The sequence below is a fragment of the Globicephala melas genome, chromosome 17 (assembly GCF_963455315.2).
Source record: "Globicephala melas chromosome 17, mGloMel1.2, whole genome shotgun sequence".
NCBI classification, from domain to species: Eukaryota; Metazoa; Chordata; class Mammalia; order Artiodactyla; family Delphinidae; genus Globicephala; species Globicephala melas.
The window spans coordinates 71,886,917-71,914,080 of NC_083330.1; the positions used below are offsets into that span (position 1 = coordinate 71,886,917).

General features: G+C 54.2%; 1 protein-coding gene across 1 annotated transcript in view; it reads right to left on the minus strand.

Moving 5' to 3' along the window:
• NDRG1 (N-myc downstream regulated 1) overlaps positions 1 to 26,939 on the minus strand; it is a 54,603-nt gene extending 27,664 nt beyond the window's left edge. The window contains exons 1-3 of the mRNA XM_030875867.3: positions 26,781 to 26,939; positions 14,583 to 14,663; positions 11,235 to 11,270 (exon numbers count right to left, since the gene is read on the minus strand). Coding sequence (XP_030731727.1) covers positions 11,235 to 11,270; positions 14,583 to 14,645 — 99 coding nt within the window. The 5' untranslated portion in view covers positions 14,646 to 14,663; positions 26,781 to 26,939. The remainder of the gene's footprint in view (positions 1 to 11,234; positions 11,271 to 14,582; positions 14,664 to 26,780) is intronic.
• Positions 26,940 to 27,164: the final 225 nt, after the last annotated feature.

The following is a 27,164-nucleotide window of genomic DNA, read 5'->3' on the forward strand; positions in this document are numbered from 1 at the left end:
AAGAGTCTAGAAAGCCACTCTCTCAGGGTGCAGAGGGAAGGGCAGTGTGACGGCAATTATCATTGTATCCGGCCCTGCTCTGAGGATTTCACATCCACTCTCCCGTTGAACCCACACAACAACCCCACTGGGTAACACCTGTCCGCACTTCAGATGAGGAAACTGAGGGGAATTTGCTCAAGGTCACACAGCTGGAGCAGTGCGGCAGGATCTGAACCCGAGGCCGTCCAAGTCCAAAGCCTGTGCTCTTTGCTGTCTCCGTTTTAACACTCTGTGCCAGGTGCCCCGTGAAGAAAGAAAACTTTTAACATGCAACGTGCACAGTGACTCTCTAAAGAGGGACGCAGGAAGTCAGGTCCCCATTGACGTGCTATAGATTGTTTTTTATCTCCCCAGCATCTCCAAAACCCAGTAATCCACGGGGCAGGTGCTGGGATACGCTGGTACATAGAACAGAGAAATAACACCTGCTCCTCCCACACTCGCCAAATACACATCTGCCCCCAAACTGCAGGCATGTACAGTAGGCGTGTCTGACTTGGAACAGCCTCGGCACAAACGTCACTTCCTCGGGGTGGCCCCTCCTGCCACCCACTGTACACAGGACACGTGGCTCTTGTCCTCTTCCTTGTAGCATTTACCACAATGGCACGTATCTGGTTCTTAGCCGTCTCCCCAGCCTGACTGCAGATTCCCAGGGAGAAAGGCTTGCTCTGCCCTGGAGAAGGTGGTTAGAGATTTACACAGTCTACGCCACCTGTAAGCTGGTAAGCTGTGAAACGGCACCGACGCCTACTGTCTACACTGCCTGTAAGCTGGCAGGTGGTGAAAACAGAACCTACCACCAAGTGGTCCTCAAAGATTTCAGCTCTTTGGCTGCCAATTCTGGCTTGAGAGCTTTGTGAGCTATGGCAGACTATGTCGCTGGGCCTCCCAGACATTCGTTGTCCTCTTCTTTACGACAAAATTCCCAGCAATGTGCCTGATGAAATTCTCTCCTTCCACATCTCCCTTGTAGCCAAGGATGGTCAGAAGATTCAGTTCGGGCCAATGAGATGTCAGCAGAATTTGCTGCAGCTCTGAGGAGAATTCTTTTAAAGACTCAAACTTGGCCTTTTAATTTTTCTTTTTCACCCTTCCACCTGCTTACTACCTGGAACATGGATGAGATGCCCAGGGATTCAGCAGCCATCTTATGAGCATGAGGACAAAAGCTACACGCCCAGGGTGGCAGAGCAGGAAGCTGAAAGGAGTCTGAGACTGGGTGATATTCACAGCCTGCTGTACCAGGCCTTCTGGGTCAGCGAAAATATCAACCATTTCCTTGTTTAGGGCACTGTTTGTTGGGTGATATTAATTCTAACGATACACCCACCATGGGACCTTGGCCAAGTTACCGGACTTCTCTGAGAATTCCTCCCCTCAGCTGTAAAATGAGGTCAGTAACAAAGCCTTCTGCTTGTGGAGATGCTCCCAAGACTTTTAGTAGGGACTGGAAAGTGTTTTGGAAATTGCAGCGTTTCCCTCCATGCTGGCTGTTACAGATGCCGACCCCAGAGACGATTACTGTGAAGCCACAGGGACTAGTCCCCAGGGTTTAAGGCAGCTGGTTGGATGATCTAGGAGAGCTCTGAGACCAGCTGCTGCACCTCCCTCCATAATCCGCCTGCCCAGCAGGCCCCAGGGAGACGCTGAACGCTTTGGACTCTAAGAGGATGACACACTTACCCAGGCTCTAAGTCAGCTGGCGCGCTGGGCCGCCCCTCCCCTCGGTCTAGCAAGCCTTGGTCAAGCCACAGCCTGAGGGCAGAGGGCGCCCTTTGCAACAGCAGGCAAAGAAAGCTGATTTAGGCTCATCAGACGTAGCATTAAGGCAAGGCTTGCTGAGGCAAGCAAGGCAAAGCATGAGAACAGAGGCTCCAGAGAAAAGGCCAGGGGCTTGCCCCACCACCAGCTTTATGTGCAATAACCCCTCCCCCCATCTTCCTGGTCCATCTCCCATGCCCGCAGTGGGGGAGGGGAGGCCTGGCTGAGCCACTGGTCTCGTCCTGACCATTCAGTAAGGAGCACATGGATTATGAAGACTGACAGGGGACGGTACGTGTGCGCACAATCGTATTTGCACAGAAGGGCAGCCATCCCCTTACCGGACAAACACCATAAAGCCAGGTCTGGCCCCGGTGCTCTCAGGACAGACATTTCACAGATGGCAAAAGTCAGCCTCCGGGGCTGAAGCCTAGCCCCCAAAGCTACACAGCTGCAGGAAACAGAGTTAAGATTCTGGACCGGCCCTCGGGCCTCTGAGTCCTGATACCCGGCCCACTGGGACACCTAGAAGAGAAGAAGATCTCAAAGGGGCCAAGCTCCCTCCGTTTCTCAGCTTTCTTTAACGCTGCCATCACATGGAGAAACAGAAGAGTTATAGTCAGGAAATGATCTGTCGCGGGGGAAAGGGTACCAGCCTGGGAATACAGCGGGAAGCTGGAACCCACGTGACGACGGCGGTTCTCCAAGCAAGAAAGAATCAGGAGGAAAGTCTCTCTTGGATTAGGGAAAAGCGGAAGAGTGGAAGCAGGGCCATCCCCGGAGCAGAGGGAGGCAAAGGACGCCTGTGTGCTGAGTCTGATGCTGTGTTTACATCACAATCGTGACACCCTGGGGACAGTGCTACTACCCCCATTTTTACAGGGTAGAAGACCAAGCCCCCAGGAAGTCAGGTGACTACCCAAGAACGCAGGGCTAGCAGCGGGAAAGCTGACCTGAACCCGCTTCTGTCCACTGTATCTATTTTGCAGCACCAGGAGATGTGTGTCTACTCTAGGTCAGCCTGATGGCCTGGGCTGGACCGACCTGGGAAGCCCATCGGAGCCCCATCACGGGGACGCTGTCGGGCGAGGTGCTCTGTCCCCTCCACCAGGAGGGCATTCCCAGGAAGCCCACAGAGGAGGGCAGAAGAGGCAAAGCCTCCCTTGGCACTGACCCAGATGCGTGCCGCTGCCATCTGTCGCTCGGAGTTTGCTCTAAGTCCCAACGGCTTTCTCAGAAGAGAGGCTGGGGGCAGGCGGGGGTGGGAAACGGTGGGTTGAGGACTTCCAAGCCTCCGAGGTCTTCCCACCTTCAGTCAGGGGGCAGGAGGACAAGAAGCAATCGTGTGCCAAGAAAGAAATGCGCAAAAGTCAGCACCCACACAATGGGGATCAGACGTCCCCCCGGGCCCAGCTCCACCAGACTGGGAGCTCCAGAGCAGGAGCCAGACCCCAGGAGACCCTCCGGCCCACTGCCCCTCCTGCCCCGGCCCCCTCTGTCCCCTCCACCCAGAGGGCCTGTGGGTAACATCAGCTCATTGCCCAGAGATCCCTGGTGAGCACACAAACACAGATTCCCATGGAAACTGAATCAAATCAAACCATCCAAATAACTAAAGATCCAGGTGGAAGGAATTAGAAATAGCACAAGGAGAGGAGATTTGGGGCCAAAGGAAGTTACCCAGCCCCTGAGCGGGGAGTGACGAGCAGTGGACTCAACTCTGCTGTCCCCACGCCGCCCTCCCCCCCACCCCAGTTATATGGCCTTTGGCTCCGCAATGAGTCAAGCGTTGCCATCTATCTCATCACCGTGTGACACTGGGCAAGTCCCTTAAACCCCCGTCTCTTCAGCGCGGTTGGCAACAAAACCTCTTTTAAAGGGTTGTTTTGAGAATTAAATGAGATGATGCAGGAAGAGAGGGCAGCACAGTTTCTGACAAACAGCTGACGCTCAAGATACACCAGCTCTTACGACTCCCACGGTTTAGTATGTATCTAACAGTCAGATGGACCAAACTTAGGACTATCTCAATAGTATCCTTTGACGAGTTTCTTAACATCTCCAAACTGGTCTCTCATCTGCTAAGGAGAGTATCATTTCCCACCTTGGCAGGGAAGCCCTGAGACAACGGGTGGGCACGCAAATACCCATTTGTTCCCTTCCCACCTCTTCCCTCCCCTCAGTGGCCTTCCACCAAGTGGCTCCCCACCTGGAGCAGAAGGGGTAGGGCTGGATAATAAAGCATCTGCCAGCTCTGATATTCTTGGATTCTAGAATTCTAGCCAAAGAAAATAAACCAGAACCCAAAATACTCTCACTTTCCCCACTCATCAGATTTGCAAACACAACTGCCTAGTCTGATGCCAGAACCTTCTCTGCAGAGTCAGATCAAACCACTTCCTTCCTGCAGCCCCAGCACCTCAGGCCAGCCGCCCACCCAGCTCTGTGCTCTGAGGGCTCCAGAGCCTCTCCAAGGGGGGACAAAGTAGGGTCTCTGGAGCTGCCCATCCTAAGGTGACGTCAGGCCAGAAGAGATAAGGCCGAGATGCCATCTGCTCTGGCAGCTAAGCTGTCTCCTAAGACAGCAGCTCTGGAGCTGCTTCTCACTGAGGACCTCTGGGCTAACAATGTGTATTTTGATTCATGCAAAAAAAAAAAAAAATTCTCGACCACTTTGGGAAAGGAAACGAGTCTGCCCGATTTAGTCAAAATGCTGAAGTACCAAATACTCCTCGAAAAATAACATTGGCTGCTTTTGGACACACACAGTGAGGCAGCTCAGCCTCCTTAAACTCAACCCCCAAAGCGCTGCCCGGACAGGGCCCTGATTCCATGAGCCGTAAGGACCAACTAAATGAACAGATGAAAGTGGGCTGCCGTTGAGGATGTCAGTTCTCGGGTCCTTACAGCAGCTCCCCCTCAAGGGCTTGAACATAAACCCACCATAGCACTGGTCAGATTATCTACCTGGCCAGATCCTTTTTGACGGAAATTGCAAAGGTGACCTAGAATCTAGTACTGCAGTACACGTCGTGGTTGAGAGAGCTGATCTGGGGCAGAGTTGGGTTCGATGCGGCCCCTGCACAGTCGCTGGCCATGGGAAAGCCTCAGTTTCCTCATCTGTCAAGAAGGCATGAGGGTACAAAGTCCCAAAAGATTCAACAAAAGCCCCTGGGGAAAGCCTGGGCCCCCGCCTGGCTCCTCAGAGAAGCTGAAGCCCACAGCAGGCAGGAGACTGTCGTTTTGCAGGAGCTCCCGCGTGAATCCAAGGTTAGGGTGGGTGGGAGAGTCTCCGCGCTGGTACGCTCTGCAGCCACCACTGACCAAGGTGCTGTCCGTCTCTGCTCCCGGCCCCGTGACCCAGAGAACGTCAGCCAGCACGGTCCACGGCATCCTCTGAAGGACATCCTTCAGCGACCCACGCCCACGATTTTAGAGACTGCTGGAAATCTGGGAAACCTTCACAGATATCATGAGTCAACAAGATCTAGTAGCCAAATCTAAATGAATATAGTTTTATCCAAAGATCTTTTTGGAAACGACCTTGACAAAGTGTCGCTCGGCACGCGGATGCAGCTCAAATATTGTGATTCATTTGTAAGATAACAGCTTCCAGGAAGAATACACTTCGCCCTTGGAGGACTCAGAATCCAAGCCAGAGGGACCTCTGCATGTGCCAATGCCTCTGCATGGGTGATCGGTCCCTAATCTTCTCCTGTCATATGACTTCACAAATCACTCAGGTCTCAGTCCAATGTCACCTCCTCCAAAAGCCTTTCCCGACCCCTTAACCTGCCCCATCTCATCAACCTGCACCATCGTCTTCCAAGCCCGTACAGTAGCTGGGGTTGTCATTTTGCTGAATCCTTCATGTGTGTTGCCTCCCCCTTCTAGGGAGTCAGGAGGCTGGGTGCAATCCTAGCCCTACCCCTCTCCCACCCTGTGACCTCAGGCAAGCGACTGAACCTCTCTGCGCTCAGGCTCTCCATCTGTCAGATGAAGACAGTTCGTTGTGAGCAGTGGGAAAGCAAAACCGGGCAACACACGGGGAATGGTGCTGAGCTATTCGCTTAGAACTGAAGCCCCTGGAAAGAGGGCTCACTGCCTGTCAGGCTCACTCCAGTGTTCCCAGCACCTAAGACAATGCCAGACACAGAGCAGGCATTTGTTCTAGGAACAAAGGAATGCACAATTGGGAAAATGCATCCACCTCCCAGGACAGCTCTGGGACTCACTGGCTCAGCCCAGGCTGGGGCACGATGTTGATGAGCCGTCTCCTGCCTCCCCAGCCCCTCGCCGAGGCTAACCTCTGTGGTCTTCAGGTTGCCACTCTGCTGACGTTGAGGACGTGGCAGCCCGCCCACTCCAGCCTTAGCCACCTTCAAGTTCGCCTGCGCAGGGCCCAAACTCCTGTCCCCTGCTCTTGCTACTACCTGTGCCCGGAGAAGGGAGCGCATAACAGTGCTTGGCAAACCGTCAAGAGTGACACAGAAGCGAGGAATTATCTTCACAGAGAAGAGATAAACTACGTTTTCCAGGTTTCTTGAATGACCAAAATTTTAGCAATCTACAATAACCATAGGACCCAACAATTCCACTTTGGGTACACACCCAAAAGGACTAAAAGCAGAGTCTTGGACAGGTGTTGCACACCCATGATCACAGCAGTGCTATTCATAGCAGCAGAAGGGTGGAAGCAACCCAAGTGTCCACTGGTAGATGAAAGGATAATTAAAATTCGGTCTAGACATATAGAGGAGTATTATTCAGCCTTCAAAAGGAAAGACATTCTGACACAGGCTACAGCCTGGATGAAACTTCTCTCACGTGACATTAGGTGAAAGAAGCCAATCACAAAAGGACGAACACTGTGTGATGCCACTTACGTGAGCTACTTAGAGTAATTAAATTCTTAGAAACGGAAAGTAGAATGATGGTTGCCAGAGGCTGGGTGGAGGGGAATGGGGAATTAGTGTTTCATGGGGACAGAGTTACAGTTTTGCCAGATGGAAAGAGTTCTGGAGGTTGCCAATGGGAAGGGGGTGGGGGAGGGATGGACTGGGAGTTTGGGGTTAGTAGATATAAACTATTACATATAGAATCGATAAACACCAAGGTCCTACTGTAGGGCACAGGGAACTCTATTCAATATCCCGGGATAAACCATAATGGAAAAGAATATAATAAAGGAGTGTATAAACTTGTGTAACTGAGTCTCTTTGCTGTGCAGCAGAAATTAATGCAATTTTGTAAATCAACTATACTTCAATAAAAAAATTAATTTAAAAAATTTTTTTAGAAAAGAAAGAGTGCTGAGATGGATGGAAGGAATGGTTGCACTGTATTATGAATGTACTTCATGCCACTGGAGTGTGGACACTTAAAAATGGTTAGGATGGTCAATTTTATGTTGTATGTGTTTCACCACACACACAAAAATAAAAATTGGAAGAACTTCATGATACAGTTGGTAGAGCAGGTGTGTTATTGGACCAATACTGATTGGGAAACATCACATCAGGGCTCCCCTCTGTCACTGTCCTCTCTACACAAGGCTGGAGCGAATTTCCCCATTTCACAGATGAGGAAACTGAGGCTGAAGGGAGGTGAAGCATCTTGCTCTGGGTCAAACAGCCAAGAAAGGGCAAACCCGGCTCTCGAGTCTGGTTGAATCTGTGGCCTTGACCTTGGGGAGGAGGGACATCAAAAGGCTGCTGCAGGAAGACGAAACCACAGAGGGGATGGCTGCTTCGGTGGCGGGAGCGGGACCGAGAGCTGACATTTCAGTGACAGAGAAAGTACGTTAGTCTCCCTGCCCGGAGCCCCGCCCAGCCCAGCCCCGAATGATCAGCCAGCCCCTGGGGCTGCCATTCAAGCTTCACAGCCCCCAGAGCCCATCGAACAGCCAGGGCCGCGGCTGCCACGGCTGCTGCATCTTTGCAGCTCTACTGCCCTGTCACTCGTCTCTCCCTGTTCTCAGGAGGGTGGGAAACAACCAGACAGAGGATCAGATGTCATCACCCTCAGCTGCCCGCACCTCACAAGCCTGGACAAACGATTCCCCTCTTTCTCTGTCCTTCAGTTTCCCCAGGTGTAAACTGAGGGGCTGGGTGAGCCAAACCTGGGACCCCTGGAGACAACCTATTCACCTCCCACTTTCCCAGAGCACCCCCATGTACCCAGTGTCCTGTGAGACAAGAGACCAGCGGGGGAGCTCTGGCCCGGGGATGGGAGAGGCAGAGACCTCGGCCCGTGAACGGCACAGTAAGAGCACGGGCTTCCTTCCCGCTCCGACAGACCTGCGTGGGATACCCAGTCCCAGCCTCCGGCCTCAGTTTCCCCATCTGAACGATGAAGATAACGGTATCTCTGCTTATGCTGTTGTTGAGGAGTTAAATGAGATATTGGCCGGGAAGCCCTTAGCACACGGCCTGGCTCGCAGGAAGCACCATTAAACCAGCCTCATCAGGCGTGGGCAGAACGAGAAGCTCTCAGGGCTGGAAGAGGCAAGGCCCGGGGTCTGGTGCCACCTTCCTGTCACTGCAGGGGACCTCAGGCAAGTGGCTTCCGAACCCTGACTCTCTTCTTCTTAAACAAGTATAACAGAGTAGAACCAGAGGCCATGTCCCATGAGACCAAGCGCTCCTTGAAGACTGAGGTCTGTATTCTGGGTGCCGATACAGCCAGTGAAGTGATGGGTTCGGGTCCCCCAACCTTTGATGGCCTAGAAGGTGCAGGGAGCTGACAGTCTGAGTCACAGTGGGACGAACAAACCAGACATGGTCGGTCGGCGATGGGTGGGGCTGAGTGACTAGCCATTGTCCTGGGCCTGAGCTACTCATAGCCCTGCCTCCTCTCAGTCTTGGACCCAGGGAGCTGCCCTAGTCCTACCCATCCCAGGTCCCTCTCTGTTCTTCTGCACAAAGGTGGGCTGAGCCCACCGGGTGGCCTGGCTTCCAGCTCTAGTAGGGCTGCAGGCTCAGTCAACACCACCCCGCTGAGCCCCCACCAGCAGTGACCCCAGAGGAGAAAGTGTGCCTGGAGGTCTGACCACGTTTCCTCCCACCCCCGGGGACATGTGCAGGGGGGAGCTGGTGGCTCAGGGGATTCCCAGACCCCGGAGTCTAAGGGTCGCTTCCACATGTCCATCCATGCCTATGACCTGCCTTCTTGCAGAGAGTGTGGCCTCTGCTTTCTAAGCAGTAAGCGCCGCTGTGAACGGCACTGGTGTCTGAGTTACAGCCAGGAGAGATGGGGAGGGGCCCGGAAGTCGGGGGGGGGCCTCCCTGTCTGCATGACCTGGGGGCACCACTCACCTGCAATAAGGCGATACCAGAACCCACGCCCAGGGCTCTCGCAAAGAGTAAATGCGTGCACTTAATTAAATTAAATTAAAGCAAAGGCGGCCTGCCTAGAACAGCGCCTGGCACACAGTAAGCGCTCCAAATCAGTCGTTCTTACTGTTTTATTAAATTTACAGATGGAGGGTAAGGGAGGCTCAGAAGAGCTGAGTAACTTGTTCAAGGGCACACACCTTGAAAGGGTCCGCTAGAATTAAATCCCGTTGGCCTGACTCAAAAAAGGGGGGAAAAAAGATGCTTTTGTCCAAGATGCCATGACATCTCAGCTGTGGCCTGACTGTGGCAAGTTCCACCGTCTGGGTGGCTCAGTTTCCTCATTCATAAAATGGGGAGATGCCAGCCCTGATCTGAGTTCATCCACTGCAGATGCACCGAGAGGCTGGGACAGCAGTGATGCTATAAACCCAGGGCTGATGAGTCAGAGAGCTGCTCCCGGGGGGTGAGAGGGCATCTCCAGGCTCAGCTGCTTTTAATCACAAACCCCTGGGGTGGAAATGACCTGTCCCAGCCTGAGCTGTCCCTGCAGACTGCCCCAGACGCCCACTGACAGTGAGGGAGGCGAGAGGGCCCCAGGCTGGAAGGACCTCCCTCGGGCAGGCGGCAACCCTGCCAGCTCACGGAGTCGCCTTCAAGCCAAGCCAGCACCGCTCTTAAGTAAAGGGCACGTGACGGCTGCTAACCCTTGCTCAGGCTGCCTGCTCTTGGCCCTGACACAGACGCTGCTAGGGGGCTGTAAAAGCAGGTTTCATGGTCAAATCACACCGGGCACTGTCTAGCCGTGCAACTGAGGGCCAGGCACGCTTAACCTCTGAGCCTGTTTCCCCAGCTTTAAGAATGGAGACAGCAATCCCGACTGCATAGCGCTGCTGGGGTTCAGTGGGGCATCCCCTGCAGAGTTCAGGTGTCACATGTCTGGATGTCCAGGGCCTGGTGCACAATGGTGGTGTAATAAGTGTGCTCTAAACAAGTCAGTGTTACACAGTAGGATGTGTTGGCCTCAGAGAACAAACGGCCGCACAGAAACCAACACCTCGGACACACCCTGTGGGTTCCACGGGCGCGGGTCAGGGGGGTCTCCAGGTATAGCCAGGATGACGCATAAGTGCACTAAGGCCCACACACCTTGAGTGTGATCTTCGCACATTCACCTCCCTGATTTCACCCCAGCCGACGTTTCCAACCCCTCTCCCTCTTTCCCCTTCCTTCCAAAGACAACGCCAAGATTCCCAGCCTCTGGTGGATGGTGGGCCGATCGTTGAAATACGAGATTCAGGAGGATGAGTGAGCTATTTGGGGGGGAAGGGGGTGAAAGGTATGATGGAGACGCAGGGCTCAGAATGGGCCAGAAGCCCGGGCACCTGTGTGATGTGCAGGCAGAGGTCCAGGTGAGCGTGACGGCCTGCATCTGGTCTCTCTCCGGTCCTGTCTTCTCCGGGAAGCCCACAAGACCCGGATGTGCTCAGGCTTCCGGCTCTACCCCCAGCACCTGGCACGGCATGGGGCCCATGCAGCTTTGGGATAATGAGTCCAGGATTTACAGTTCCTGAGGTTCTGACCCACCCCTGGGCCATGAGAGGCCAACCCACTCTCCCCAAAACTTGTTCTTGGACAGACCTTCAGATGCACCTCCCACCTAGCTCTCATGTCAACCTGGAGCAGAGATGGAGCCAGAAAACCACAGAGAAGGCTGGTTTCACTTTCCCAGGCACAGCCAAGAACGTCAAGCCTCTGCTTCCTCCATTCCCTCCCATCGCAGGGTCCCAAGCCCACTCAGTGTCTTGCCATTCCCTCCACACACGCCCCACAGCTCGGCCCCGCTCTGCAGGGTTGAAGGGGGCTGGATATCTGTCCTGCTTTCACAGGGGGTAACTGGCTCCTACGCCCTTGGCCAGAACTCAAACACGCTTCTCTCCGGGGAGAGAAGCTGAGTGTGGGGAATCAGCTGAGGCCACTTCCTTCTCTCCCCTTACCCCTAACATCTGAACACTGATCTAACCAATGGAAGAAAGAGGAAAAGAGAGAAGACAGAGTAGGAAAGGGGGAAGGGAAGCCACGTCTTCTACTTGCCTGAACATCAAACTCTTGCAGGAGGCCAGTGATGGTCTGTGGAAAGACAAGAGACATGGTCAGTTTCATCAGTTTCCCAGAGCAGAGAAATAATGTCAGAACACACGGACCTCTCCATGCCCTGAGTCTGTTATATCTACCCTATGTCCTCTGTGGGGCCTCTCTAATGCCTTACAGAGACAGACTTTTCATCTCAAAGAATAGCAGTCCAGCAGAAAAGTAGACACAGTAGATGGATTCCTTTTTGACTGCAGCCTTAGCGAAAAAAGATCTGAAGGTCTAAGCTGACCACAAGCTTGAGAGATACAGGACTGTAATTGCCTATTAACTGATCTCTGTCTCCACCTATGTGCTATACTTTTAAAGCTCAAACCTGACCATGTTACTGCCTTTAAATTTCTTCCACGACAGCCTATCGTCTAGATTAAAGTCCAATCTCTCATGGGTGGAAGAGGAGAACAGAGCATTTCCCTCAATCCAACAATTCTGAGTGTCCAGCCCAAACTCCATCTTTTACCAGAGCTGACACTGGCAGGCCAAGCCCAGGAAGACAGGAAAGGGGCCCTTGTCCCCTGGGTAGCAGTGAAAGTACAGCTCAGAGTTGAAGCTGGAGCCACCCTGGGCCAAAGTTTCCAAGAGATGTTACTGGCATGCTTTCCTCTCAGCTCAGAGATGGAGTTCAAACACCCCCTGAAAGCGGAGGCCCAGCTAGACCCACCACTACCCACCATGAAAGAAAACCGCTCAGCAGAGCAAAAGGCAAAAGAGGTGATGGAAGGGGAAGGAGGACCCCTTGGGACAGCCAGGGGTTGGAAGATAAGATTGTAACAGCCGCCTGCTGAGAGAGATTAAACTAGCTTCACACCCCCTGGGGCTGGGGTTAAGAACATTAGGGAGTTTGATAAATTCAGGTGGAAGCAAATGTGGCCAAAAATACTTCGTGTGTGTGTGTGTGTGTGTGTGTTGCTAGGAGGGAGTAGAAAAGCTATTCTGAACAACCCTAACCTTCAATATGCTAACAAGAGTGCAGAGGTCATCGAGATTGAGGACAGACATCGGGAAGAACTTCCCGATAGCAAACCTAATTAAAAACGCTTTGCTGAGTCAATCTAAGGAACTGGAAGGTTTACTTCCATCTAAACCTTGAAAGAAAGGGTCAATATCTACTTAGAGACAGGCTGACATGTAACCTGGGGTTGACAACCTTTTAGACGTTTGTTTGAGAAGTAAAATTTTCCAAGGGTAGCGCTGTGCTGCCTAAAATATATAAATGCTGTGTTTAAAAATGCATTTACCCTTGCACTCAGCGATGCCACTTGGGGAGTTTACCTTAGAGCTGCACCTGCATGTGTATGAAATGAGGTACATGTAAGATCCAACGAGTGTATGAACATCCTGCCGCACTGTTGGTAATGGCAATGTGGACCCAAGTGTCCACATACAGGGCACTGGTCAAATAAATGTGGTGGAACACTGTGACACTGGAAAGACAGAAGCAAGTGCTCTATGGACTGACGTTGGAAAGGTCTCCATCGTAAGTGGTTAAGTAAATAAAGGAAAGCATGGTATACTATTTCATGTGGTTTTTCAAAAGGGATAAGAATATGTTGATACGTATTTGTATCGCCTAGGGGTTGTTTTTTTTCTTGTATGTTTGTTTGCTTTTCAATACTGTGTCAAAGATTCAGACAGAAGAGGAAATGGATTTGCAGCATGAATAGTGAATAGTAGTATAGTTGGCAAACTACGGCCCTCCCCATTCCTCCACCTTTTTTTTGTAAATAAAGTTTTATTGGAACACAGCAAGCCCATTTGCTTACATATTGTCTAGGGCTGCTTTCATGCCGTAACTCTAAAACTGAGTAGTTACAACAGAGACCATGTGGTCCTCAAAGCCTAAGATATTACCATCTGGCCCTTTATAGCAGATGTTTGCAGACCCCTAGCATGGGAATGATCTCAAGCATTCTGCAGCTTCGCCTGGCCTGGCTTCTAATACTAGCTGTGTCACCTATATCCAAATGAACTTGGGCAATTCCCTTCCCAACAAGACCAGTTTCCTCATCTATATAATGGGAAATAGAAAGTTGCCTCCCACTTTCATAATGAAAAGTCCATGAACTAATGGACCTAAAACAGAGCAGCCACTAGCAGAGTCATAAGCCCATTCCAGCGGCAGCTGGCCTGAGCTTGGCTCCAAGCCCCACATTTTGTAACCATGTGACCGACCCAAGAGGACAAATTAACCTCCTGGAGACTCAGCTTCCTCTTCTGTAAAATGGGAACAATCAATGAACCTAGTTTCTAATCAACCACAGCCTTATCCTTCCGTTTAGCAGGAGAAAATCCATGAAGTGTGACTGGCCCAGAGACAGGCACACAGGACGTGGCTCAGGCATGCTAATTATTACTTTCAAAAGCACTGAGTTGACCTCAGAGTAACTGCACTTTTGAAGCTGAGCTTTACATTTTAAAAAAAGGTGTCTCATCACCGGCCGTTGTGAGGCTCCGTGAGAACTGGGACACGAACATAGTTTAAAAATACAGCGTCAACTATGTAAATGAAAAGCCTTTTCACATCCATCCACAGCCGGTCCAGGATGGATCATGCCAGGCTGGGCTGTAGGGCAGGGGCTTCTGTTTCCAACAGGGAGGCCTTGTCGACCTGAAAGGTTTGCCCAAAAAGATGGTAATAATTGTAGCAACAAGAGCTCATGAGCAAAGCTGGTCCCCTTCAGGGCGGACAGGGTTCTAACGGCTCCACATGAATTAACCCACTCTATCCTCACCCTGGTCCCATGCCATAAGTCCTAGTGTCACTGTTTTTTAAAGTTGGGGGCCTGGAGCACAAAGAGGTTGAAGGATTTGCCGGTGGTCACAAAGCTGCAGGGTGTCACAGGCAGGATCTGAACGTAGAGAGTCTGGTCCCAGTGTATGTGGCCTTAACCTCTAAGCTATGGGGCAGACAGAGTCGATGGACAACGGGCTTCATGCTGCAGGTTTTAGAACCACAGGATGCCAGAGGTGGAGGTGACAACTCTGGTTCAATGTCCTTACTTCACAAATGAGATCAGTGAGGAGAGGGCAGAAAAGCCAGCGGTGGGTGAGAGGCCTGGCCACAGTGCCTTAGCACTCGGGAGCCAAGCTGGGACTTGAACTGGTACTTCTTGTCCCTTTCCATCCCTGGAAAAGGTGACCTGTGGAAACCAGGAAGCAGTGGGCATGTGCGTGTGTGTGCATGTATACACACGTGGCAGTGTACATGCACGCGTGTTCCCATTGTGCACACACGTATGCCTGTGTACGAGTGGGCATGGGATGGGGTTAGCCAGGGGCATCTCCACTCACCTCTCCTTTCTCCACCAAAGGCTTCACCTCAGCGAGGTCCACGTCCTGCAGCTCCCGAGACATGTCCCTGCTGTCACCTGCCTACAAAGGGACAGAGACCAGGAGGTTAGCGCTTCCTGCTGGGACATGTTTTCAGAAAGGAGCAAATCTGAGGCCAGGGAGCAAGCCTTCACTTGCACAGCCCAGCAGCTCCTACGTCCTACCCACCACCCCATCCCATCCCACTCTTGGGGACCCAGGGGAGGGGAGTAGATTTCCTAGGATGGGAAACTGAGGCTTACGGACGCATCTACACTCAAAACCAGGCCCTCACACCCAGTCCAAGACCACCCACCACACCGAAGACGTTTCTCCCTGCATTTTAGAAGGAGACCCACATCTCCAAGCCCAAAGTCAGGCAGCCCCAGCTTGACGACCGAAAGGGGGCAGAAGGTCGCAGAGGCCCGCCACAGGCAGGCGTGGCACTAGCTTCCTCCTTCTTCCTCCTCAAACGAGAGGGGCCCCAACAGAGGGGCGGCCACGCAGACGCCCCCGTGTCCAGCTCTGTCCAGGGCACTCTGCTCCATGCTGTGGGGGAGAGGGGCAGGAGGCAGGGAACACCTCACGCCAAGGGGTCTGACACTGACCACTCAGGAGGATTTTGAAAGAAAAAGGACTTTCGAGGCAAAAAGCACTGCATGAACCAGAGCAGGGGTGGGAGAGCAGGGGTGGGGAGGGTCGGGGTGCGGGCAGAGATCGGGGTGCGGCAGAAGAGGTCCTCCTTGGCTCTGACGCCCAGGCAAGTGCAGAAGAACCAAAGGAGCTAAGCTGAGCAGAGCTCGGGCGGCGGAAATGCCACCATAATCGACTCCCTGGGGAGCGAGGCTTGGGCGGTGACAGTTACTGAGCGCACACCTGGTTGCCTAATCAAGGACCTGGTGGCATAAACGTTTCTTGTTACGGATGAATAGTCAAACTGGGAGAACGAAGCGCCCACCAGTACCGGGGTGAGGCACAGAGAGTCCAGAATGAGGGTTCCGTGCTGCAGGCAGAGGCCGACGAGACAGGGTGAAGAAGTAAGTGACAGGAGGAGGCCAGGGACCCTCAGGTCACAGACCCAGACCTTCCGCGTCGGGTACTTGGTGAAAAGCCGCCTGACCTCGGCCCTCACGCTGCTCCTTTCCAGGATGGGGACCTCGCCCCAAGCTCCCCGCAGACGTTAACAGCCAGAGAGAGAATGCAAGTCTCTGAACTTCCAGCCCAGGGCTCCTCTGAAGATCCAGCTCCCCGAACCCAGAAGAGCCCTCTTTATGACACACCTCTCGGAGGTCAGCGGGCGACAGAGCAGGGGCCACCCGGTCCCCAGCCCTGCGCCGCCGTACATGGCATTCCGTGGGCAGATCCCCTGGGACGCTCGGGTCTGGGGCCCCGGCACGATTTTCCCCAGCAGATAACCAGCCCCACAAGAATGCCTTTATGCAGCCTTTGGAGTCCAGGCTCCAGAACATTCTGAAAACAAAGTCGGTTTTATATTTGTGAACATTGCTGGGCAGCTGCCAGCTTGGAAGCAGGAGGCATGAAAAGCCAAGGTCTGTCGGCCTTGCTAACTCAGCGTGTTCGTGGTCCCGAGACCCTGGCCGTGGGACACCTCGCCTACACAGCGCAGGGAGACTTCCAGAAGCCCGGGGCTCTGGCAACGCCACCGTTCGTGCTCAGAGGGCAAGGACTTTCCATTTCACAGGGGCTCCTTCAGAAGCCAGGGATGAAGTTGGGGTCTCCCGCTACCCCCTGCGCGGGCCCGGGCAGGCCTCCTTCAGCCCCCTGTGGACAGGTAGCCTACCCGGCCCCTTCCCTTCCCTACCTGTAGCTCCCAGCATCACAGCCAGGTACAAAGTCGGGCCTCAACTCGCTTGTTGAATAGACAGATGAACGGCTTTCGTGCAGCTTCAGAGCAATGTTTGTACGTAAATTCACTCTTACATGATCACCAGACCACAAGAGTGAAACACTGTGAAAACAGGTCTACATTTATAAGGGCTCATCCCAGACTGCAGTTCAGCCCGGTGTGCTCAGGTCTCCTTGGCTGCCAGGTGCCATGATCCCACTAGACTGTTGGCCTCTACCTGCCCCCTCATTCTCTTTCAGAACAAGAAATAGTTCAAGTCCAACCTTCCTGGCTTCCCGAACATGCTCCCAGAGACATCTCTTTACTCCACGCCTTCTTTTCCTTCCGACAACCCAGCTTCCCAGACCCCAAGAGACAGTGGGTTGAAAACTGGCACGAATCCCTTGAACATCAGCATTTGAGAATCGCTGCTTTGGGCGGGTTGGGTGAGGGCGCCGCCCTCCATGTGCTCAGGGCCTTGGGGAGGCTCAGGGCGGAGCCCACGGAGAGCTCTCCCGGTGTTTGTCTAAACGAGGGTGATTCTTCCCCCCCTCCATTTGGCGCTGTCTGGAGACATTCTTTTTTTTTTTTTTTTTTTTTTATGGAGACGTTCTTGATCATCGTGACTGGGCGATGCTACTGGCATCTAGTGGGTGGAGGCCAGGGCAGCTGTTAATCATCCCACAGCGCACAAGATGCTCCCGCAGCAGAATTATCTGGTCCCAGTAGGGAAGAGGCTGAGACACCCTGGCCTAGACCAAGAAGCAGCTAGTGAGGTCCCCAGGACGCCGAGGTCTGCAGGGAGACCAGATAAAGCAGAGGGACGCTCCAGTTCTTCTTGTCCGGGGCAGGGGGGTGCCTGCAGGCCCGGGGCAGCCTGTAGCTGATAGCCGTAACTGCAAATGTCCCAACAGGAAGAGTTGGCCGTGGCCTCCATCTAGGTCACTGCCCGCAATAACCGAGGCTGCCCAAATGGGCTGCAGAAGGTGCACCTTGAACCTTCCCCCTCCCCATGCCCCCCACCGCCCTCCCTGCGCTACTGGAGGAGCAAGAAGACAGCCTGCTTGGCACCCAGCTCCGCCGACTTAGGCCACTTGAGGCCAGCCCTCACCCTGTCTCTGTCGCCTCAATCCAAAAACTTCGCAAACTTTTGGTTCAGAAGCTGTTTGCCTAAAGGAAACCTTACAAGGAAGTTCAGTACATAAAAATTGATTGTCTTTAAGAAGAAAGCTGACGTGCTTTGGGTGAAGCCAGGGACATCTCCCAGCAGCCCCTCGGGCCCCCCCTTCCTATCATCTGCCACCACCCCCCGGCAAGACTAGCCCTCAAAGACCATCTGAGTTCCAACAAGCGTGGACTGTACGGTGATTTACTCGGAGATGGCTTTCCCGTACAGTAGGTTCTCATGCAGGCACTGAGCAGAGAGAGAAAGGACCCCTGATAGCTCCGTTGACAACTCTATGTGACAAGTCAGGGACCGATGGGAGGGGACCTGATTTGGGTGCTCTGGCTGGTGCCCCCGCCCCCACCAGGTGCCACTCGGAGGGTCACACCAGGGTCACTCCCCACAGCCGACCTGAGGCCCAACTTGGCTCAGCAAGCTCTCTCCCTGCACCTGAGGCCGAGCGTTGGATGCCCGTCCCTGCCCTTCTCCACGGCCTCCTGAAAAGTCCCAGCGCAGTGTCGGACTGAAAAGGGCTGAGGCAATCATGCAATGGACAGGGGGTGACAGGGCCAGGCCGCGCAGGGCACAGGGGTGGGAGCCCAGGAGTCCGATTCCCAGCCACCCTGCAGCATGGGGTTGGGGCCATACCTGCCAACTGTGTCTCAGCACAGAAGGAAGCGGCTCCAGACAGGAAATGAGGTTGGGACAGGCCTCCTTCTGCTAAAACCCCATTCCGTGCCCAAAACGGGGCTCCAGGTCACAAGGCCAGCTGCCAGACTGGTTTATACCACATTTTCCTCTCCCACCTACTTGCCCAGAAGGAATTCTGAGAAAACCAACATCGCAGAAGTGAAAGGTAGCCACGAGCTAGGCAGGGAGACTTGAGGGTCAGACCTGGGCATCACCATTGATTGGCTCTGTGATCTAAACTCTGAGCCTCAGTCTGCTCATCTATAAAATGGGCATAACAACTCCTGTTCCCAGTGAGTAGCAGCGGGGCTTAAATGAAACTATGGCACACAGAATGTGGCAAATAGCTGCTTAATTAATCAGTGCACTTTTCTGGTTGCCTCAGAGACCGTGGACATCTGTGGGGACACAAGACTATGTTTTATACATTCTTAGTCCCCGAGTGGCCCAGCAAGCAGGGGACACAGAGAAGAGCTTCAGCAGGTGCCACATGGGTTTCCAGCAATCAGACCCAATGCACCATCACACAGGTCAATGAGTAACAAAGGCCCAAGGGGTGCGGGCAAATACCTTTCCAGTTCAACAGACCCAGGAGTCAGTCAGCAATTAGCTGGACTTCATGGGTTCCAGGGAAGCCAAGACTGAGATTTGTCCAGAGGAGGGACATAGGTGACCTCGGGGACTGGGAAGGCAGCGGGCAGAGGCATTTCAGGCAATGAGGCCACGTGAGAGCTGTTAACCTGTCACCGGGAGAGCGAGGGGACACAGAGCCTGGGATTCTCAAAAACCCTGGTAGAGCAGCAGGAACACCGCTTAGGAGTCGGGGCATGGAAACCCGCCACGTGACTTTCCCCAAGTCATTCATCCCCTCCCTGGGCCTTGGCTTCCCATCTACTAAACACGTGGCGTGTGTTCTATGGACAGCACATGGTCCCCAAAGCTCAGGATGGATGGGAGCCTAGGGGAGGGTGCTGCACGCAGACAAAAGGGCCGTGCGCCCTGGGGTCCTACCAGGGCCCCATGCAGCTTGGCTCTGCCTGGATCCATCTGCCCTGGGAACCTGGAAGAACCTCTCCTCCCGGCATCGACCCCTCCCTGTCCATTAAACAGGGTCTCCCTCCAGCTCTGGCACTCTTCTAGCAAGCCACACAGGGGGACCTATCTGCAAGCTCTGCTGGGCCCCTAGAACTCCCCCGAGGCAGGGCGGGGGTGTCCAGCAGACAAACATCCAGGATGTGCTCTGGGAGTCCCAAGATGCACCCATCTCAGCAGGAGAGGCCAAAACCCTGCACACGCACAGCAGGACCGCAGCAGCAAGAACTTCTGTGCACCTCCCGGGCTCCAAACTCTGTCCCTCCTTTGAGCTTTCCAGCAACCCCAGAAGGTGGACCTTAGCGTGAACAATCTGACAGGGAAACGGAGGCACAGAGAGATTATGAAATGTACCCCAAGTCGCCAAGCATCAAGATGACACAGCTTAAAGCAACCTTAAAGGGGACAGTTGACCACAACACCAGCTTGCTCTAAATGGACATACATACCGTGCACCCAGCCCCAGGGTGAGGATGTGCTGAGGACGGGCTATATGTGTGCCCAGGAGGCTTCCCCTGTGTGGATCAGCTGGGGGAGTCATGTGTTTCTCCCTCTACCATGGGCAGCCCCCCAGAGCCACCACGAGAGGCCCCCTTCCCTGCAATACCACCCGGGATCTTCCTGTAGGTTCTCAGCCCCCCTGAGCCACCATGAGAGGCCCAGCCCATGTCTTAGACTTTTCTGTTCTCCCTTCACAATACCCAGAAGGACTTGTGTGTTTAGCTTTTCCCCAGAGTGCCTTCCTGACATGGCAAATGCAATACTTTGAAAAAGGGTTCACTGCATTGTTCTATCTGTTCCTCAAGGAGGTCCCTGGAAGAATGTGGATCTGATCATCCCAGCTTACAGATGGGTCACCTGAGGCTCAAACGCCAAGGCCCATGTGACTCCCTTAAGGCCTAGACTCCATCCTTCGACGTGGGTGCAGGTGTGCAGGGCAGGCGCAGGCAGACCACAGCCTCCTGGAGTCCTTCAGTGAAGCAGAGAGAGAGGGCCCAGGAGCGATTGTTGATAAGTTTGCATTGATTGTGACGGTCAGCCAGTGGTCCAGATCTTGTCTGCTCCAGAACACGCCTGGTTTCCAAGCCACATGAAAGCGGTGTTTTTTCCAGCACACTGGGCTCTTTATAGAACAGAATTTAAAAGGGGGGCGGGGGGATCAATGGGTGCTGCTGTCGCCACAACATCTTCCCCGAATACAGGAACCCCCGGAAGGTTCCAGAGAACAGACCCCTGTCTGCGTTAACCTCAAGGAAAGTAGCCTTGGGGTATGCCTTGCCTCTTTCTGCCTTGCCTCTTTCTGCCTTGCTGTGAATGCGTTCTTTGGTCCTTTCTTTGCCAAAGAGATTTTGATGCCAAGCTACCAGGCAGTTGGTGGGTTCTCTTGATGTTTTCTGGACCTTTCGAAACCCAAGGCTCTGGGGAGGGTGAGGAACTTGGTGGCCTTAACTCTCAATGTTTTTCTTAAGTAATAAACCTAGGAAAAAATATGGCTGGACTCACTGGACCTTCAAGAAAGTTCCCCAGTTGAGGGGAAGGGAAGTCAAAAATAGGGCTTTCAAAAGTCAATAAAACAGTGACAACGCAATTGCGGAAAAGCAGATCAGACGATCAGAATTCCTCGAGGCCCCTGCTGCTCTGCATGGAGGTTAAACCTCGGCAGCATTCAAGCAACTGACTGATATTGAAAGAATGAAAAAAAAAAAAAAAGAAAAAGGAATCGCTAAAGAGAAGACACACCCAGCTGCATGCATTCCCCAGGTACAAGTCTAGAGCTGAAACGGAACTTGTCTGTGTTCGGCCAGCACAGAACCAGCAAGAAGGTCAGGGAGTGTGTCTGGGACACAATAGCAGGAAGAGGGAGGGGCCAGCACTTGGTCCTCGCCCACCCCCTTCCCTGCAACACCACCCAGGATCTTCCTGTAGGTTCTCAGCGGAGTTTTGGCAGCCCAGCTACGTGTTTGGCAGAGAGAAGATCAGACCGTCTGCAGGGACGAGCAGAATGATGGAAGGCCAAAGGAGGATGCTGGGGGGGTCAGAGGATTTTTCTGAGAATCTGCGGGACAAGCATAGGTGGCACTGGATGGTCTGTGGGATAATTTGTGGAAAGCACACAGACGGAGCCAGTGTTCGCATTGGATGTGGATGTAGTTTCTTCCTACAAAACCCTTTGTCCCCGAGATGGGATGAGCGCCACGCTGACGGGATCCTTCCCCGAAACGGTCTTGCTGCTTCTACCCTCTGGATGGCCTTCCGACCTTTCCTACACAAGAGGGCCCAAGTTATTTCCTTAATAAGTGGAGGTTTCCTTTGGACCAACATTAATTGAGCGCCTACTAAGTGCCAGGCTCTCAGGTCTACGGGGAAAAGGGTGACTGAGACAGCCCAGAATGATCCAAGAAGGGTACCTAACCCAGCCTGCCTTCCCGGAGGGGAAGGCCAGGGAGGGCTTTCTGGAGAAAAGAGACAAGTTCAATGATTAATAAGGAGAGGGAAAAGGAGGTGAAGGCTTCCAGCTAAGACAGTCCTCAGAATTACCTGCCTCGTAAGAATGCCTCTCACACCCACATTCAGAGAGGGCTGCCCAGAACCTTCTCAAAGCCAACAGGGTGGAGTCGGGGGTCAAGATGGGGGAACAGGATGGAACCCTGGTCCCCATCCACCTCTTTAAGCAGAGCTGCACATGGGCGTAAAATTTATATGTACAGAGGTTTCCACAGGTTTAAGGAGGAAAAAAAATCTATAAAAGATAAGGCCCCCAGACTGCTAACGAGCCCCATTTCCTACCACCTGTTGGAGGGACAGCCCTGCCGGAATGGAAACGCCTGGAGCTGGAGCCCGGGTGAGCAGGGGTTGGCAGGTCTTCAGTAAATGGAATCAAAGATTGGGTCAAAGAGAGACCTCTGTGTGGACCCGAATTCTGTAATCTGGTCTGTCCTGTGGTGCCAAGTCAGATTCCCAGGATTACCCAGGTCTCTTCTCACAAGGCGCCCACCCTGGAGAGCTGGGCTCCATGCACACCTGATAAGAGTCCCCCACCCCTCCTGCCCACCCCGCTCCAACAAGCCTGGGCTGGCACAGCAGGGGGCCAAGTGAGTGTCCAGGGAATTTAACCTCCTCAGGTTCTGCAGCAGAAATGGCCAACCCGCCTGTCTCTGTCTCCAAACATAAAGAGAGAGAGCAAGCAGAAGGGCAGGGCTGGAACCAGACTGAGATCAGGGAGGCAGGAAGGGCTGCCCGAAATGAATCCAAGAAACAAAGTTCAAGTTCTAAAGACAGGTCCAGAAGGATGTGGGCGGGGAAAGGTCCAGGGCGGCTCACGTGGAACAGAACCCCATCACTTGATTCTGGACAAGCAAGTGACCTGCGCAAGCCTCGGTTTTCTGACCTGAGAAATGGCAAGGATGTCTCCTATCTCAACTGAACCAGGCGATGCCCTGAAATCACAAGTCACGTTAGCCAGATAAGAGCTACGTACTGAGTACTGTGTCCCCAGACCCTGGAGGCATGAGAAATGTGGCCACCCCTTTCTTTTCCTCTCCCCCTACCCATTATTCTGGAGCAGGTATCCTCAACTCTGGCCGCCTTCAGTACACCCTACCCCCAGCCCAGCCCAGGGAGCTTTGAAACAATGCAGATTCCTGGCATATCCCAGACCTACAAGGCCTGGAAATCTGCATTTCAGACCAGGTTCCCATTACATTTTTATGCATTCAGCATAAGCCTAGCTTTTTTTTTTTTAAATAAGTGTATTTATTTTATTTATTTATTTTTGGCTGCGTTGGGTCTTTGTTGCTGTGTGCGGGCTTTCTCTAGCTGCAACGAGCAGTGGTCACTCTCTGTTGCGGTGCACAGGCTTCTCACTGCAGTGGCTTCTCTTGTTGCGGAGCATGGGCTCTAGGCGCGCAGGCTTCAGTAGTTGTGGCACACGAGCTCAGTAGTTGTGGCTCGCGGGCTCCAGAGCTCAGGCTCAGTAGTTGTGGCGCACAGGCTTAGTTGCTCCGCGGCAATGTGGGATCTTCCCGGACCAGAGCTTGAACCCGTGTCGCCTGCATTGGCAGGCGGATTCTTAACCACTGCGCCGCCAGGGAAGCCCAAGCCTAGCTTTTTGGAAAAACTTCAAGAAGCAAGACATGAGTCCAGCATTGCAGGTGCTCCCACTGGTCTGGGTAAGTTTAGAACAAAGGTTCCTGCCGCTGATTGCCAAGGAAATGCCTTGTCATTTGTGGAACTGATTGACAGCAAAGTCCCTCACGGTGTCCTCACAGGCGAGTACTGTTCTCAGTTCCTTCCACGGATGTTCTCAGTTCCTTCCACGGATTAACTCAATTAATATTTACACGTCCCAGTGAGACAGTGCTGTCTGTTATTCCCATTTTTCAGGGGAGGAAACTGAGGCCCAGAGCTCCTGATTGCCTCTCTGTACTTTTCATTCAAGCCCTTATGCAATCACCCCAACACGCTATCATGAAAAAGAACAAAGGCTTTCAAGTCTGACTCCCTGGGTTCTAAGTCTGGCTCTCCCACGTTCAGTCACGTGGCCCACAAGCAAGTCCCTTCAACATTCTTGGCCTTGGTTTTCTCATCCATTCAATGGAGCCAAGACAGCCCAAGCAGAGCTCTTGCAAAGATGAGAGGGGATGCGAGGATACAGCCACTGATCTGAAGAGAGAAAGGTCTTGTCCCTCCCCGGCCCCCTCCGCCTGAGTCAGGCCCCCTCCTTGCTAGAATCTCAGATGCTGAGTCATCACCTTGGCTTCCTTTCTGAAGCACAGGGCCTTCTGAGTCACGCCTTGGATGGGATTCTCTGGAGTTGGGTCCCAAGGAAGAACTGCAGCTTCAGGCCATCAGAAAAACACAATGCGATCTTTCTTCCCCTTCCTTGCTGAGGCAGCCCAGGCCAGATTTCAATGCACTGAGGGGAGGGAAAGGCGGGTCCAGCTCTGTTTAGATCTGGGGTCCAAGCTGGAGGAGGCAGCCCAAATCCCATCAACCACCGCTTAGCGGGGCTGCAGCCCTTTCTCACTAGACTGAGTCTGCTAATCTCTCAAGAACACACAATTCACACTGAAAATCAATCAACCACCCACATTCTGTCTGGAAAGTTTCCTCACCAGAAACTCAGTGAAGATCCAATTTATTTTTGCCCCTCTGACAGCAGAAAATAAATCTCTCAAGACTGAGACCCCCTTTCACCACCTTCAATCCCAGCCAGGAGACCCCTGGAAAGGGTCATGGAGAGCCGATTCCCGGTTTCGGCTCACCCTTGGTAAGTCGTTCCCTGTCTCAGTTTCCATCTGTAAAATGGGTAGAAGTCGGACCAGTAAGTTGTGTGAGTTTTCAATTCCAGTCCAAATTATCAAACCAATGGATAGTAATCCTGGATTTGATTCTCAGGAGAGGAGACCCTAAGAGCTGCTCCAAGGTCTGCTTGGAAAGCCCAGGCACATGCTACCACCGAAAGGTCTACTGCCTCCTCGGGATGCTGGCTACCTGCGGGATCATCGGGGAGTGGGGCACAAGGGAAGGAGCCATTCAATTCATTCAGCGTCTGTATTTGATCCCTGCCCAAGGACCTGGCCCTGGGCCAGGTGCCAAGTGATGGGGCGAGGCAGGCAACACCTTCCTTCTCACTCTCTAATGAGACACAAGGTCCTGCAAAGCTACGAAGGGACATCCCAGGCTTCGATCCTTACACCAGAGCACTGTCCCTTTGGAGGTTTCCCAGCACTTCCAGACCACCCCTACCTCCCCCCCTCCCCTGACTCCCACCCTGTGCCGCTCCATTCCAGCAGTTACCACCACAGAGGGCTGGGGGCTGCACCCGCACCTGCATTCCTCCCCTACTTGGTGAGCCCCTTGAAGGCAGGTGCCGGGGCCGGCACTCTCTGTACCTTGCTTATTTCAGTTCACGTTTGTGAAACTCAGTAACGATTCCAGAATTTCTATAAAGGAGGAGGCTGTGCTGGAAGGTTTGCCTTGAAACTGCATTTTTCATAGCAAGAACACGGTTTGTGTTTATTTTGTTCTTTAGGAGAAGGTGAAGTATGGCTAATGGCCATTAGGAGGAGGCTAAAGCCCTCCTGCGTGGCCACTGGCTGAACTCTCTTCGAATCTTTAATCTTTCCCAGTAGCTCAAAGGAACCAAACAAACTTCAAACTGAAGCGCCCAGGACATCTGCGAAGAAGAGCTGGTCTCGGGCACAAGACAACCGGGCCCTCCGCCCCCAGATTACCCTCCCCCACCAGCTGCCAGGCACCTCCCCCTTCCAAGCCACAAATCCGTGCTGCCCCAGACCCACAGGGACGTCTGACAGCAGAGGCGACAGACGGGCGAGTGGGACTGGTGGGCTGGGGTGGGGGGGAGGGGTAAGGAAAAGAGCCACTAAATCCCAGCGTCAGCCACTAACGTGACCCAAGCGGTGACCGCGCGTTTGCCCCGGAGCGCACCGCTTTGCACCACACGCCCTGCCCACGGCTGAACCAGAGACCGCGGCGGATGGCCCAAGAACTTCCGAGCAACTCCAGAGGCTCTCCTCCTGCAGGGCAGGAGAGGCGGGCCCGGGAGGCAGGGGAGAGAGGCGAAGCGGGGGAGGCTGGGCGGAGGCGAAAGTGACGCCACTCGAAGCCCCCTCCGGCCCAGGCCACCTCTTCCGCGACGCCACAGTGCCCACCCCAGGCCACCTTGGGGGCCGCACCCTGCCACCCTCGCTCCCGCGCGTGTCACACGCGCTGTGACACGCCTCGGACCCACCCCACCACGAACACACACACACGCAAGCGCGCCCCACCCCTGCTTCCAGGCTGAATGGGCCCCCGCCCCTCGGACGCACCCTGACTCTGGGCACAGTCTGGGAAGCAGGCACACCCACGCCCCCTTCTCCCGCCTCATCCCCATCGCCGCTCACCCCTACCCACCGCCTTTCTACACACGCGCACTCAACCCCTCCTTCCCCAGACACCCCACTGCAGGGACAAACGCCACCCCGCCCCCGACACACGCACTCTTGGTCCCTCCCCCTGCTCCCAGCTCCAGCTCGCCCCCCGGCCCGCGGCGCCAGCTGTGATCTGGGAGGGCCCCGGGAGCGCGGTCAAGGTGTGCCCCGAGCCTCTCCACCCACGACCCCGACCCCGACCCCCAGGATCCCACTTCCTCAGCTAGGGGAAAGGTGAACGTGGACCTTTTTTTCCTCTTGTAGCCGAATCGAAACCCCTCACTCCGGCAGTGCCCGCGCCCCCAAAGCCCCTGCTCGCTCTCGCCCTCGCGCCACGGGGAAGCCGAGCACTTGCAGCTCCGCGGGGCCACAAAGGGCGGTCCAGGAGCTGCAGCAGCACCCACGGGCGACCGATCCTTCCCCGCCCGGCGGGAAGAGGGCGTCAGGCTTACCTGAGGTTGAGAGAGAAAAGCAGAAAGAGCCGGAGCTAGGTTGGCGGCGCCCAGAGGGAGCAAGGAGAGCGGCGAAGAGAGGCGTGCGCTCCCGAGCCTGAGCTGGGAGCCAGGGGAGGTTTGTTTATGCCCAGGAGGAGGGCGACTTTATAGGCGCTGGGGCCCCGCCCCCCGTGCCTCGCCCCGCCCCCGCCCTCCCGGGCCCGGCTCGCAGCGGGGACACACCCCTCGCCGCTCCCTCCTCGCGGGCGCTCCTCCCGCTCCCTTGGGCGCCACTGGCCGTGCTGGGGCAGCGCGCGGCGGGCGCCCGCCGGAGCCGCCGCCTGTTGCGCAAGCCCGAGTAGGGGCGCGGCGGGGAGGGGCCTCCGGTCCCGGCGGCCGTTA